At 39.0% G+C, this 14,682-nt stretch overlaps 1 protein-coding gene across 6 annotated transcripts in view; it reads left to right on the forward strand.

Annotated features, from left to right (window-relative positions):
* Positions 1–14,682, forward strand: part of ZC3H13 (zinc finger CCCH-type containing 13) — a 98,472-nt gene that overhangs the window by 14,821 nt on the left and 68,969 nt on the right. Inside the window, exon 1 of one of the 6 annotated variants that reach the window (XM_018056762.1) lies at positions 2,191–2,229. The exons of 4 other annotated variants lie outside the window; for them this stretch is intronic. In XM_018056762.1, the coding sequence (XP_017912251.1) occupies positions 2,206–2,229 (24 nt within the window). In that variant the 5' untranslated portion in view covers positions 2,191–2,205. Of the gene's footprint in view, positions 1–2,190; positions 2,230–4,376; positions 4,396–14,682 lie in introns of those variants that run through there. One more of the 6 variants, XM_013968206.2, reaches the window with a different exon arrangement.

The raw sequence follows: 14,682 nt of genomic DNA on the forward strand, positions 1-14,682 counted from the left end.
TAGTCACAGCTATGGTTCTTCCAGTAGTCATGTATGGATGTGAGAGTTGGACTATAAAGAAAGCTGAGCGCCGAAGAATTGATGCTTTTGAGCTGTGGTGTTGGAGAAGACTCTTGAGAGTCCCTTGGACTGCAGGGACATCCAACCAGTCCCTCCTAAAGGAAATTGGTCCTGAATATTCATTGGAAGGACTGATGCTGAAGCTCCAATACTTTGGCCACCTGATGCAAAGAACTGACTCATTTGAAAAGACCCTAATGCTGGGAAAGATTGAAGGCAGGAGGAGAAGGGGATGACAGAGGATGAGATGATTGGATGACATCACCAACTCAATGGGCATGAGTTTGAGCAAGCTCCAGGAATTGCTGATGGACAGGGAGGCCTGGCTGCAGTCCATGGGGTCGCAAAGAGTTGGACAATACTGAGCAACTGAACTGAAGACTGATAATGTATAGTACAGGGATGATTATGATGATTTTTAAGTGTAGATAAAAACATTCATTTTATATAAAAAATTAGTATGTTTTTAGTCTTGCATGATCTGCAAATACATTTTTTGATAGCATTAAAAGGAGTTTTAGTTAGCAAACCTTGGTGTAAGACAACCATTTATTCTGTTCATGAATTCTGTCAGGAAATAAGAAAGGATACAGTAGGCACAATTACCTCTTCCTTTATGTCTGTAACCTCAGGAAAGTACTAAAATGCTGGAGGTGGGAATCATTGGAAAGTTTCTGTACCCACATGTCTGGCTGTGGATGCTGGCAGTCAGCTGGCATCTTCAGTGTCCATGTGGGCCTCTTTGTATTGGTAGCACAGGGTTTTTCTCTGATGGCTAGAAGAGAGCAAAAAATCTGGGTGCTAGGTGTGCTTGTTCCTGCTGGATTGGTGTTTCTTTTAGGCCCTCTCAGCTGACAGAGCAAAGAATAGGTGTGTATACTAACTGATGTATATCCATATATCTGTAAATATTACTAGTAACAGTCTTTATCTGTATTGAGCTAAACATGAGTTCTTATTGATGTCTCTGACTTAATCTAAGACTGCTACTATTCTTTTATTCTTTTTTCTCTCTTTTTTTTTTTTTTTTCTCAAATGTTCCTTCCTTAGCTTGGGAGGTCTTGGTATTAGATCCTGAGCTCTTAAAAAGTTTACTGTGAATAATTTGCAAAGAATAAAATGTATTTAAAGTGTACCATTTGAGTCTTGTCAGATGTACACACTGGTGTAACCACCACCACAGTCAAGACACAGAGCATTTCCATCAGCTCCAGAACCTATCTTCATGTCCTTTTCGAGTTAGTTTCCTCCCAAACCAGGCTCCTGACAACCTCTGATCTCTCATTAGGTGGAGTCAGATGTTATATATTCTTGTATCTTGGTTCTTTTAGCATAATGCTTTGAAATGCAGCCATGTTGTAGTTTGTGTCAATAGTTTATTCCTTTTATTGTGCACTGGTGTTCTATTATACAGATAAAATAGGACAAATGGATAAACAATCAGAATTTGTTTATCCATTCCCCAGTTGATGGATACTTGGAGTTGTTTTCTAGTTTTTGGCTATTATGAATAAAGCTCCTGTTAACATTTGTGTACAGGTCTTTGTGTGGATGTATGTTTTCTGTGGGTAAATACCTAGAAGTGGAATTGCCGAGTCTTATGTTATGTGTACTTTTAGCTTTATAAGAAACTGCCAGATAGTTTCCCCTAATGGTTATTTCATTTTACATCTCAGCCCGCAGTGTATGGGAGTTTCAGTTGCTCTACCTTTTGGCCAACACTTGATATTGTTCTGCTGGGTATCTAGTGGTTATGCATTTCTCTGTGTTTAGTGATGTTGAGCATCTTTTCATGTGTTTATTGCCTATTTTTTTGTGAAGTGTCTGTTTACATCTTTTGCTTATAAGTTGTGCTGTTTGTCTTATTACAGATTTATGGTTCTTATGTGTTCTGAATGTCACCAGTCATATGGAAGATATGAAAGTGAAAATGAAGTCGCTCACTCGTGTCCGACTCTTTGCAACCCCGTGGACTGTAGCCTACCAGGCTCCCCTGTCCATTGGATTTTCCAGGCAATAGTACTGGAGTGGATTGCCATTTCCTTCTCCAGGGAATCTTCCCAACCCAGGGACTGAACCCGGGTCTTCCACATTGTAGACAGACGCTTTACTGTCTGAGCCACGAGGGAAGTCCATGGAAGATACATGTATTGCAGATATATTTTCCTGGTATGTGTGTGTGTATGTGCACTCAGTTGTGTCTGACTCTGCCTGACTCCACCACCAGGCTCCTCAGTCCATGGGATTTTCCAGGCAAGAATACTGGAGCAGGTTGCTGTGTCTTTCTCCAGGGGAATCTTCCTTACTCAGGGATGGAACTCGCGTCTCTTGTGTCTTCTGCCTTAGCAGGCAGGTTCTTTCCCAGCTGAGCAACCAAGGGCGCTGTTTCCCAGTATTGTGACTTGCTTTTTCGCTTTCTTGGTCATGTCTTTTAAGATATCTTTTAATTTTGATGAAGTCCAATTATTACTATACCCTGCCTTATATTGACACAGCTTCAGTAGTCCTTGATAGTTTCTTTGTTTCTGTTAAGGTGTCCGCAGCTGATTTTGTGTATTTTATACCCTCTATTCAGTCAGCCATTTTCCGCTATAGTCCAGGTTCTTCATGGGAGATGGTATTTCAGGACCACTTGGAAACCACTAACTTAGTCATTTTTTAGGCCTTTTCATTGTATTTCAACTGGGAAGTACAAAAGTACAAGTACTTTTTTAAAGTACTCTTTAAAAACATGCAAACAAGCATGAATTCAAATAATTCAAATTTAGAATTGAAAGGCTTTTACCTAATTCTTTCATTTTTATTGTTGTATCACTTCTGTGCTGAAAATTTTAGTCCCTGTTGACATTCAGTTGCATTATCTTACTTTTTAATAGTTCCAGAATAATTAACAATAGTATTACTAATAACATGATTACTTAGAACAGTTTAAGATCTTTGTAGTTCTTGGACTATAACCCACGAGGGAAATATCTGTGAAATTGATGTTAGGGATGCTGTGCTTAGTCACTCAGTAGTGTCTGACTCTTTGCGACCCATGGACTATAGCCTGACAAGGCTCCTCTGCCCATGGGAATTTTTCTGGCAAGAATTCTGGAGTGGGTTGCCATGCCCTCCTCTAGGGGATCTTCCCAACTCAGGTATCCAACCCAGGTCTTTTGCATTACAGGTGGATTCTTTAGCATCTGAGTCACCAGGAAAGCCCAAGAATACTGGTGTGAGTAGCCTATCCCTTCTCCAGGGGATCTTCCTGCCAGGAGTTTGTTAGGGATAGATAGTCAGATTATTGTTTTTTTTTTAATTAATTTTTATTAATTTACAGTGTGTTTCTGCTGTACAGCAAAGTGCACCTTATTGTATTTTAAGCCACTTGAGCAGTCTGTGTGGTTAAACCACAAATATGATGTGGTTGAGTTGATTCATTACTTTTTGATTCTAGTTTTAGGGTTTTTTAAAATTTTGCTTGTTAAATATGTAGAACATTTCCATGGTTTCAAAGTTATAAGACTGATTCCTACTGCTCTGATGAGGACCTCGTGGTTTCACAGTTAAATCTACGGAATGGGTTACATTCAGAAAAGTCTACCTTTTATCTTCTTGACCTCTCTATTTTTTCTCTATCGATAACCTAGAAACTAAATGATTGGATTATCCTGCCACTTAAATATACCAACATATGTACACACACATATACCTGACTATTTGCAGGTGACATGGTAGTGTATATAGAAAACCCTAAAGATCCATCAGAAAGCCGTTAGAACTAATAAATGAATTCAGCAAAGTTGCAGGATATGAATACAGAAATCTGTAGCATTTCTATACACTAATAATGATCTATTAGAGAAATTAAAAACCTATTTACAGCTGATCACAAAGATTAAAATACACAGAAATAAATTTAACCAGGGAAGTAAAAGATCTGTACACTGAAAACTGTTAAGACATTGATGAAAGGAATTGAAGACAACACAAATGGAAAGATATACTGTACTCATGGATTGGAAGAATTAATATTCTTAAAATATCTGTGCTATCCAGAGCAACCCACAGATTTGTTGATTCTTTCTACATAGACAGTCATGTCATCTGTGAACAAAGACATGTATTTTTTCCTTCTCAATCTGTATACTTTTTTCTTTTATTGCATTAGCTGCTGCTGCTATTGCTGCTAAGTTGCTTCAGTCGTGTCCGACTCTGTGCGACCCCATAGACAGCAGCCCACCAGGCTCCCCCATCCCTGGGATTCTCCAGGCAAGAACACTGGAGTGGGTTGCCATTTCCTTCTCCAATGCATGAAAGCTAGGACTTCCATTATGATGATGAAAAGGAATGGTGAGAGAAACAGCCTTTTGTTCCTTAATATCCTCTTGTTAGCAATCCTATTGGAAGAAGACTTCTCACCATTAAATATAATGGTAACTGTAGGTTCTGTATAGATGTTCTTTATCAAGTTGAAGAAGTTCCCTTTTTAGTTTGCTAAGAATTTTTAATCACAAATGTGAGTGTTGCATTTTGTCAAATAATTTTTCTGTGTTTATTGATATGATCATGTCATCTTTTCTTTTCTTTCTTTTTAGTCTGTTAATGTTATAATTACCTTGATTGATTTTTGAATGTTGAACCACCCTTGCATATCTGGTGTAAATCTCACTTGGTTGTGGTATAGAAGGCAATGGCACCCCACTGCAGTACTTTTGCCTGGAAAATCCATGGACGGAGGAGCCTGGTGGGCTGCAGTCCGTGGGGTCGCTGAGGGTCGGACACGACTGAGCGAATTCACTTTCACTTTTCACTTTCATGCACTGGAGAAGGAAATGGCAACCCACTCCAGTCTTCTTGCCTGGAGAATCCCAGGGACGGAGGAGCCTGGTGGGCTGCCGTCTATGGGGTCGCACAGAGTCGGACACGACTGAAGTGACTTAGCACCATAATTATTTCTATATGTTGTTGAATTTCTTTTGCTTATATTTTGCTAATATGTTTAGGGTTTTTGCATTGATGTCCGTGAGAAATAATTGTGTGAGTTTTTTTGTTGTTGTTATGTTGTCATCTGGTTTTGGTATCAAATACTTAGATACTAATGCTGGCCTTAGGATAATTCAGAAGGTATTCCCTCTGCTTCTGTCTTCTGGAAGAAATTGTAGAGAATTGGTATAATTTCTTTCTTAAATGCTTGATGGAATTCACACATGAACCCATATGGGCTTGGTGCTTTAGGTTTTGAAAGATTATTTTTTATTAACTCAGTTTCTTTAATAGATATAATTCTATTCAGATTGTTTATGCTTGACGTGTGTGTTTTGGCAGATTATGTCTTTCAAGTAATTAGTCCATTTCATCTAGGTTATCAAATTTGTGGGCATAGTATTGTTTATAGTATTGCTTTATTCTTAAATATCCTTGGACTCTGTATTAATGTCTCTTTTGTTTCTGATGTTGGTAATTTTTCTCTTCTTTTTTTCTTCGCTTGTGTAAAAACTTGATCTTTTCAAAGAACTGATTTTGATTTTGTTGATTTTTTTCTTTCCTGTTGACGTCCTGTTTTCAGCTTCATTGATTTTTCCGCTACTTGTTATTTTTCTTCTACTTTAGATTTCAGTTGCTCTTTTTATAGTTTTCTAAGGTAGAAACTTAGATTATTGGTTTTAGAACTCTCTTCATTTCTACTATATGAATTCAGTGCTATAAATGTCTCTCGAAACAGTTTTCACTTCACCCCACAAATTTAGAGAAATTGAATTGTATTTTCATTTAGTTTAAAATATTTTGAATTTTCTCTTGAGATTTCTTCTTTGACCCATGTGTTAGGTAGAAGTGTTTTGTTTAATCTCCACATATTTTGGGATTATCCAGCCATCTTTCTGTTATTGATTTTAAGTTTAATTCCATTGTGGTTTGAGATTAGACATTATATGATTTTTATTCTTTTAAAAGTTTGTTTTATGGTCCAGAATGTGGCCCATGTTGGCGAGTATTCTTTGTGAGCTTGAGAATAGTGTGTATTCTACTTAAGCTGCTTTACAGTGTTGTTTTAGTTTCTGCTGTACAGCAAAGTGAATTAGCTGTATGTATGAGAATGAGAGTTGCTTAGTCACGTCCGACTCTTTGTGATCCCACCCATGGACTATATAGTCCATGGAATTCTCCAAGTGAGAATACTGGAGTGGGTAGCCATTCATTCCCTTCTCCAGGGGATCTTCCCAACCCAGGGATCAAACCCAGGTCTCCTGCATTGCAGGTAGATTCTTTACCAGCCGAGCCACTGGGGAAGCCTGTACATATAGCCCCTCTTTTTTGGATTTCCATCCTGTTTAGGTTACCACAGCACTGAGTAGAGTTGCCTGTGCTATACAGGAGGTTCTCATTAGCTATCTGTTTTATACATAGTAGTTACTCTATAATATCTTAAGTGGTATTGTGATTTTTTTGCCCTTGAAAGATTTGGTAGAATTCCTATGTGAAACCACCTGAGTCTGGTACTATTGTATGAAGAAGTTCTTTATTTTTAAGAATTTATTTGTCCAATGGAAATGAATAGACTTTTGATCCTTAAGTCAGTTTTGTTAAATATTTTTTTTTTAGCAAATTGTGTATTTTGAATAGATTTTTAAACTAGTTTGCATAGAGTTGTGTGAAGTCACATTTTTCCTTTTTCTCTTTTCTGATAATTGTTTTCACATTGTCAGAGGATTTTGAATACTTGTGATTTTCTCCCTATTTTCTTCATTAGGTTAGTTGGTAGTTTATTTTCAGAGTAAGCTTTTGGATTTATATATTCTTTCTCTTTTCTAACACATTTATTTCTCTTTTATTAGTTCCTTCTTTGGTTAAGTTTATCTCTTTTTTGAATTGGTTGAGCATTTATTTTCATATGTATATATATACACATACACAAGTACTTAATGTAACCATTTTTCTGATAACTATTTCAGCTGAATTCCATGCGTCTCATGTATTATGCTTTTATTGTCATTCTTTTTAAGGAAGTCTCATCTTTAGGTTTGTATTTCATCTATGGTCCAATAATTGCTTAATGACATATTTAAATTTTTTCAGATTTGAGAGCTTTTTGTTTTATGTGTATATTCTTTTAATTAAAAAAAATAACTTCTATATTATTGCTTTTTGTATTTTGGATTTCATGAGGTTTACTTTGTGGCCTAAGATATGGTCAATTTTTCTGAATTTCCTTTGTTAAAATAAAGGTATATTTTATGCTTTTTGTCTTTCAAGTACTAAATTACATCTGAAACATTTGTTGTTTGGATCTCCTGTATTTTTCATATCTTTGCTTGATCTATCTTGGTTTGAGGCTGTCTTTTTTTTTAATGCTTAAAGATGTTTATCAGTTTTCACAGTCAATAGGCAGACAAAAAAAAAATAATTACAATTGCAAGCCATAATGGAAACATGATTAACCTAATAATATAAAATACATACATACAATTTGAGGGGTTAAGTAGAGTGATGTGGTAAATAGAAGTGCATACATGCACATGTTCTCATCCACCCAGCCAGTCTGTGTCTTTTGGTTGGTGAATTTATTCCATTTGTAGTTCAGGAAATTATCCTATTAACATTTTCTTAATTGTTTTAGAAGATTTTGTATAGGTCTTTTCCTTCTCTTGTGGTTCCTGCCTAGAGAAGTTCCTTTAGTATTTGTTGTAAACCTGGTTTGGTATTGCTGAATTTGCTTAACTTTTGCTTGTCTGGAAAGCTTTTGATTTCTCCATCAAATCTGAATGAGCGTCTTGCTGGGTAGAGTATTATTGGTTGTAGGTTCTTCCCTTTCATCACTTTAAATATATTCCATGCCAATCCCTTCTGGCTTGTAGAATTTCTGTTGAGGAATCAGCTGATAGCTTTATGGGAGTTCGCTTGTATGTTATTTGTCATTTTTCCCCTTTGCTTTTAATATTTTATCTCTTTGTTTAATTTCCATCATTTTGATTACTGTGTGTCTTGGTATGTTCCTCCTTGTGTTTATCCTGCCTGGGACTCTGCTTTTCCTGTACTTGGTTGACTATTTTCTTTCCCATGTTAAGGAAGTTTTCAGCTGTTATCTCTTCAAATATTTTCTCAAGTCCATTCTCTCTTTTCTCCTTCTGGAACCCCTATGATGTGGATGTTGATTTGTTTAATATTGTCCCAGAGGTCTCTTAGGCTGTCTTCTTCTTTTTTTTTCTTCATTCTTTTTTCTATATTCTGTTCTGTGACAGTGATTTCTACTATTCTGTCCTCCAGGTCACTAATGCATTCTTCTGCATAAGTTCTGCTATTAATTCCTTCTAGTGTATTGTACATCTCTGTTTGTTCCTTAGTTTGTCTCGTTCTCTAGTTAACACTTCTTGCATCTTCTAAATCTTTGTCTCTATTCTTTTTCTGAGATCCTGAATCATATACCCTGTAACTATTCTGAATTCTTTTTCTGGAAGGTTGCCTGTCACCACTTCAGTTGGTTATTTTTCTGAGGTTTTATCTTGTCCCTTCACCTGGGACAAAACCCTCTGCTTTTTCATCCTGGTTAACTTCCTGTGATGTGGTTTTGTTTCTATTCTCTGTGGGGTTGGGTGGTTCTTCTTCTCTCTGCCCTCTTGGTGGATGAGACTCAGTTCAGTTCAGTCACTCAGTCATGTCCGACTCTTTGCGACCCCATAAACTGCAGCACGCCAGGCCTCCCTGTCCATCACCAACTCCCAGAGTCCACCCAGACCCATGTCCATTGAGTTGGTGATGCCATCCAACCATCTCATCCTCTGTCATCCCCTTCTCCTCCTGCCTTCAATCTTTCCCAGCATCAGGGTCTTTTCCAATGAGTCAGCTCTTTGCATCAGGTGGCCAAAGTATTGGAGTTTCATCTTGAACATCATTCCTTCCAGTGAACACCCAGGACTGATCACCTTTAGGGTGGACTGGTTGGATCTCCTTGCAGTCCAAGGGACTCTCAAGAGTCTTCTCCAACACCACAGTTCAAAAGCGTCAATTCTTCTGCGCTCAGCTTTCTTCACAGTCCAACTCTCATATCCATACATGACCACTGGAAAAACCATAGCCTTGACTAGACAGACCTTTGTTGGCAAAGTAATGTCTCTGCTTTTCAATATGCTATCTAGATTGGTCATAACTTTCCTTCCAAGGAGTAAGCATCTTTTAATTTCATGGCTGCAATCACCATCTGCAGTGATTTTGGAGCCCCCAAAAATAAAGTCAGCCACTGTTTCCCCATCTGTTTGCCATGAAGTGATGGGACCCGATGCCATGATCTTCGTTTTCTGAATGTTGAGCTTTAAGCCAACTTTTTCACTCTCCTCTTTCACTTTCATCAAGAGGCTTTTTAGTTCCTCTTCACTTTCTGCTATAAGGGTGGTGTTATCTGCGTATCTGAGGTTATTGATATTTCTCCCGGCAATTGTGATTCCAGCTTGTGCTTCATCCAGCCCAGTGTTTCTCATGATGTACTATGCATATAAGTTAAATAAGCAGGGTGACAATATACAGCCTTTTCATACTCCTCCTATTTGGAACCAGTCTGTTGTTCCATGTCCAGTTCTCACTGTTGGTTCTTGACCTGCATATAAGTTTCTCAAGAGGCAGGTCAGGTAGTCTGGTATTCCCGTCTCTTTCAGAATTTTCCACAGTTTATTGTGATCCACACAGTCAAAGGCTTTGGCATTGTCAATAAAGCAGAAATAAATGTTTTTCCAGAACTCTCTTGCTTTTTCCATGATCCAGCGGATGTTGGCAATTTGATCTCTGGTTTCTCTGCCTTTTCTAAAACCAGCTTGAACATCTGGAATTTCACGGTTCATGTATTGCTGGCTTGGAGCAGCATTGAAGCCTGGCTTGGAGAATTTTAAGCATCACTTTACTAACGTGTGAGATGTGTGCAGTTGTGTGGTAGTTTGAGCTACCCCACGTCCAAGGTCAGGGCAGCGGCCAAGAGGAGCTACCCCAAGCCCGAGGTCAGGAGCAGCGGCCGAGGGGATGACTAGGAGGCTTGTATAAGAGTCCTGATAGGGGGACTGGTGGTGGGGAAAACTGGGTCTTGTTCTGATGGGCAGGGCCATGCTCAGTAAAAGCTGTGACAAACCTAGACAGCATATTAAAAAGCAGAGACATTACTTTACCAACAAAGGTCTGTATAATCAAAGCTATGGTTTTTCCAGTAGTCATCTATGGATGTGAGAGTTGGACCGTAAAGAAAGCCGAGTGCCAAAAAATTGATGCTTTTGAACTGTGGTGTTGGAGAAGACTCTTGAGAGTCCCTCGGACAGCAAGGAGATAAACCAGTCAATCCTAAAGGAAATCAGTCCTGAATATTTATTGGAAAGACTGATGCTTAAGCTGAAACTCAATACTTTGGCCACTTGATGTGAAGAACTGACTCATTGGAGAAAACCCTGATGCTGGGAAAGACTGAAGGCAGGAGGAGAAGCGGGTGACAGAGGATGGGATGGTTGGATGGCATCACCCACTCGATGGACATGGGCTTGAGTTGGCTGCGGGAGTTGGTGATGGACAGGGAGGCCTGGTGTGCTGCATCCATGGGCTCGCAGAGTCGGACGACTGAGCCACTGAACTGAGCTGATGGGTGGGGTTGCGCTCCCTCCTTGTTAGTTGTTTAGCCTGAGGTGACCCAGCCCTGGAATCTAGAGGCTCTGTTTTAGACGTGATGGCCACCTCCAAGAGGACTTACGCAAAGGGACCTCTTCCAGAACCGCTGCCAGTGCCCCTGTGCTCGTGGCGAGCATCCACTGCTGCACGCCTCCACAGGAGACGCCAGGACTAGCAGGTAGATCTGGTTCAGCCTCTTGTGGGATCACTGCTCCTTTCATCTGGGTCTTGATGCACACATTATTTTGTTTGTGTTGCCCTCCAAGAGCAGAGTCTCTGTTTTCCCCAGTCCTGTGGAAATCCTGTAAGCACATTCCACTGACCTTTAAAGTCAGATTCCCTGGAGATTCCCTGTCCTTTTGCCAGATCCCTGGGCTGGGAAGCCTGACATGGGGCTCAGAACCTTGACAACGGTGGGAGAATTTCTTAGGTATTATTGTTCTGCAGATTGTGGGTTGCCCACCTGGTGGGTATGGGATTTTATTTTATCATGTTGGTGCCCCTCCTACCATCTCATTGCAGCTTCTTTGTCTTTAGACTTCATATACTTTGGGGTATCATTTTTTGGTGGGTTCCAGCATCCTCCTCTCAATGGTTGTTCAACAGCTTGCTGTGATTTTGGTCCTCCCACAGGGGGATATAAGCCCACATCGTTCTCCTCTGCCATCTTGAACTGGAACCCTGAGAATGCCTTTTAAAGTATCTTAGTAGCTCTTAGAGCTCTCTAGCTCTCTCCCTGTTTCCTGTAGTTTGTACTGTTCAGTGCAATATTATTAGGTACATAGATACAAAGATATTAATAATTGTCTTCTCCTCTTTGTATTTTTAAAATGTGGTGTTTGAAGATGACCTGATCTTTGTTATCTGTTGAATGGTTTTTGAAGTTTATAATCTTATTTATTTGTGATGCTGCTTATTCTGAGACAAGCTAGGTTTCCTTTTTCTTCATAAAAGAAAACCTCTGATAACCCTATTATGAGATTTTTCTTCAGTATAGTACAAACAAAATATAGTTTCCTAAATGTAGATCTAAGTTTCTTTGCTCTCCATCTTTCTATAATGTTGAAATAATCCAAAATCGCACATCTGTGAATCATTTTAAAATTTCAGAATGTCAGTTATATGTTTCCTAAAAGCTATATACTGAGCTAAGTTGTTGGGCTCGTGTTCAGGCCAAAAAGCCACAATGAAGCATTGTTCATTAAAGTTTTCAGCCTTGGTCAAAAGTGTCCCAACTGAAAAGGTTTGAAAACCTTAAGGTGAGACCCATAATCTCCAAGAGAGAATTGGTGAGTTAGAAAGTGGTGTTGAAGAGTTTATGCAGAATGTAGCCTATAAAGACAAGGTTATAAAAAAATATACAAGAAACTCATAATTGCAGGTAAAAACTTAGTAAATCTAATGTGCATCTAATTGGAATCCTTTGGGGGTGGGGAATAGAATATGGGAAAGGCAATGTTGAAAGAAATAGTGGCTGAGAATTTTCCATAATTGATGAGACATATGCCTGCAGCTATTGAAAGCACGATACATATCATCAAGTAGAGTATTATAACTGCAGAACATGAGAGGCATAGAGAAAATATTGGAAACACCTAGAGATAAAAGACAGATCTTTCTACAAATAGATGGACAACATCAATAACAACAGTGGAAGCCAAAATACAGTGGAATGATTTTTTCAAAGCTGAGATGAATATGTGAACTCACAGTTATTTGCCCAGAGAAGCTTTTTCAAGAATGAGGATATAATAAAGAAAATTTTTGGTAAAATTGAGGGTGTTGATTACCAGGAAACTTTGATTACATAATTTCTAAAAGGATATACATCAGGAAGATGGAAAATGGCCTTAGAATGAGGGTCCAAAATGCATTAGTAAAGGTGAGCAAAGAAAATCTTTAGTAGGTTGGAAAGTATAATTTTTTACTTTTATGTCCTCTGTGGTTGTCAGAAGTGTTGCTGGTCAGTCAGTCCATCAGTCATGTCCGACTCTTTGCAACCCCATAAACTTATGCAGCATGCCAGACTTCCCTGTCCTTCACCATCTCCTGGAGTTTAACATGTCTATTGAGTCGGGGATGCCATCCAGCCATCTTACTCTCTGTGTCATCCCCTTCTCTTCGCGCCTTCAATCTTTCCCAGCTTAAGGGTCTTTTCCAGTGAGTCAGCTGTTTGCATCAGGTGGCCAAAGTATTTGGAGCTTCAGCTTCAACATCAGTCCTTCAATGAATATTCAGGGTTGATTTCCTTTAGGATTGACTGGTTTGATCTCCTTGCTGTCCAAGGGACTCTCAAGAGCCCTCTCAAAAGTGTTGCATTGTACAGTACTTTGAGGAGGTAAAGTGTAGTTCCAAAGGTATAGTGTAAATAACCTTGAACTTCCTAGAATCCATTCGCTTTTTTGTTTTGAAGCTGCATTGCTGTTTGGGGAATTGACCCCAGATTCACTGCTGGACCCTCATTGGCCTAACCTAGTCATAACAATCCCATTCCCCTTGCTAATTCAGTTGACTTAGGATCCAGGTCTAATTCATTTAGCTGGTGGTGGTTATCTTTATCAATTATTGATTCAGATGTGGCCATGTGACTGAAGTTGGCTTACTTAGACTGAAAGAAAGCATTATTTTTTGATTGGAGAAAGGCACGTACTGGGTGAATCTAGATTGCTTGTCCTTGTGGTAAAAGAAATGGGCCTTCATGTGAAGTCAACAATAGGAATAGCAGCATTGTGAGAAAGGAGAAAAACAATAAGAAAATTTGATCTCCAAGGATTTCAGTGTATTACTACTTAAGTGTATCACTACTTTACCCAGCCCTGAAGTTTACCCTATTTCTAGGCTTTGTTTTGATGGGGCTTCCGTGATAACTCAGTGGGTTAAGAATCTGCCTGCAATGCAGGAGACCTGTGTTTGATCCCTGGATTGGGAAGATCCCCTGGAGAGGGAGATGGCAACCCACTCCAGCATTCTTGCCTGGAAAATCCTGTGGACAGAGGATCCTGGCAGGCTATGCACAGTCCATGGAGTTGCAAAGAGTTGGACACGACTGAGCGACACATAGCCTTCATAAAGTGAAAGTAAAAGTTCACAATTATTTACTGCATTTCTGAAATGTAAAAGAGTTTTATTAAACGAAACATTTTTCCTAAATTAGGTAAAGACTTATTTGGCAGCAAAACCAGATCTTAATTGATGAGCTTATTATATAGCCTTTATCCAGTTGGTGAATTCATATGTTTTGCTGCAAAAATAACTGAATGTTTGATCACAGGTTGCTACTCCAGACCCTGTTGGCATTGTTACTTAATATATTTTGAAATCCAAATAATTCTGAATTCATAAAATATCTCATCTCATGGGTATTGGCTAAAATATTGTGGTTCTTTAACAAATATTTCAACATGTACATGTTCCAGAATGATTAGTTTAGAATACATAATAATCAAATGGTCGTACTTGTAATTAAAATATTTGCATTTAAGAGCAGTAAGTTGACAAACCACATGCCTAACAAGTTATACACTGTTGTTTGAAGAGGAAAAAATGAGGAAATACAACATTTTAAAAGATGACCTGAGCCTTAGGTGTTATCAGAATTGTTTCCTCTGTTATGATTTGAGGTGTGCTCAATTGATCAGTCATGTCCAACTCTTTATGACCCCGTGGACTGTAGCCCACCAAGCTCCTCTGTCCATAGGATTTTGATTTGAGGTGAGATAGTGACAAAGTTTTAGGCAAAAGCATATCTCCTAACTTGAAATTCCACCACATATTGAAGCCTACACTAGTACTTGCTGCTGCTGCTGCTGCTAAGTCGCTTCAGTTGTGTCCGACTGTGCAACTCCATAGACGGCAGCCCACTGGGCTCCGCCTTCCCAGGGATTCTCCAGGCAAGAACACTGGAGTGGGTTGCTATTTCCTTCTCTAATGCATGAAAGTGAAAAGTGAAAGTGAAGTTGCTCAGTCATGTCTGACTGTTAGCGACCCCATGGACTGCAGCCTACC

The sequence above is a fragment of the Capra hircus genome, chromosome 12 (genome assembly GCF_001704415.2).
Source record: "Capra hircus breed San Clemente chromosome 12, ASM170441v1, whole genome shotgun sequence".
Taxonomy (NCBI): Eukaryota; Metazoa; Chordata; class Mammalia; order Artiodactyla; family Bovidae; genus Capra; species Capra hircus.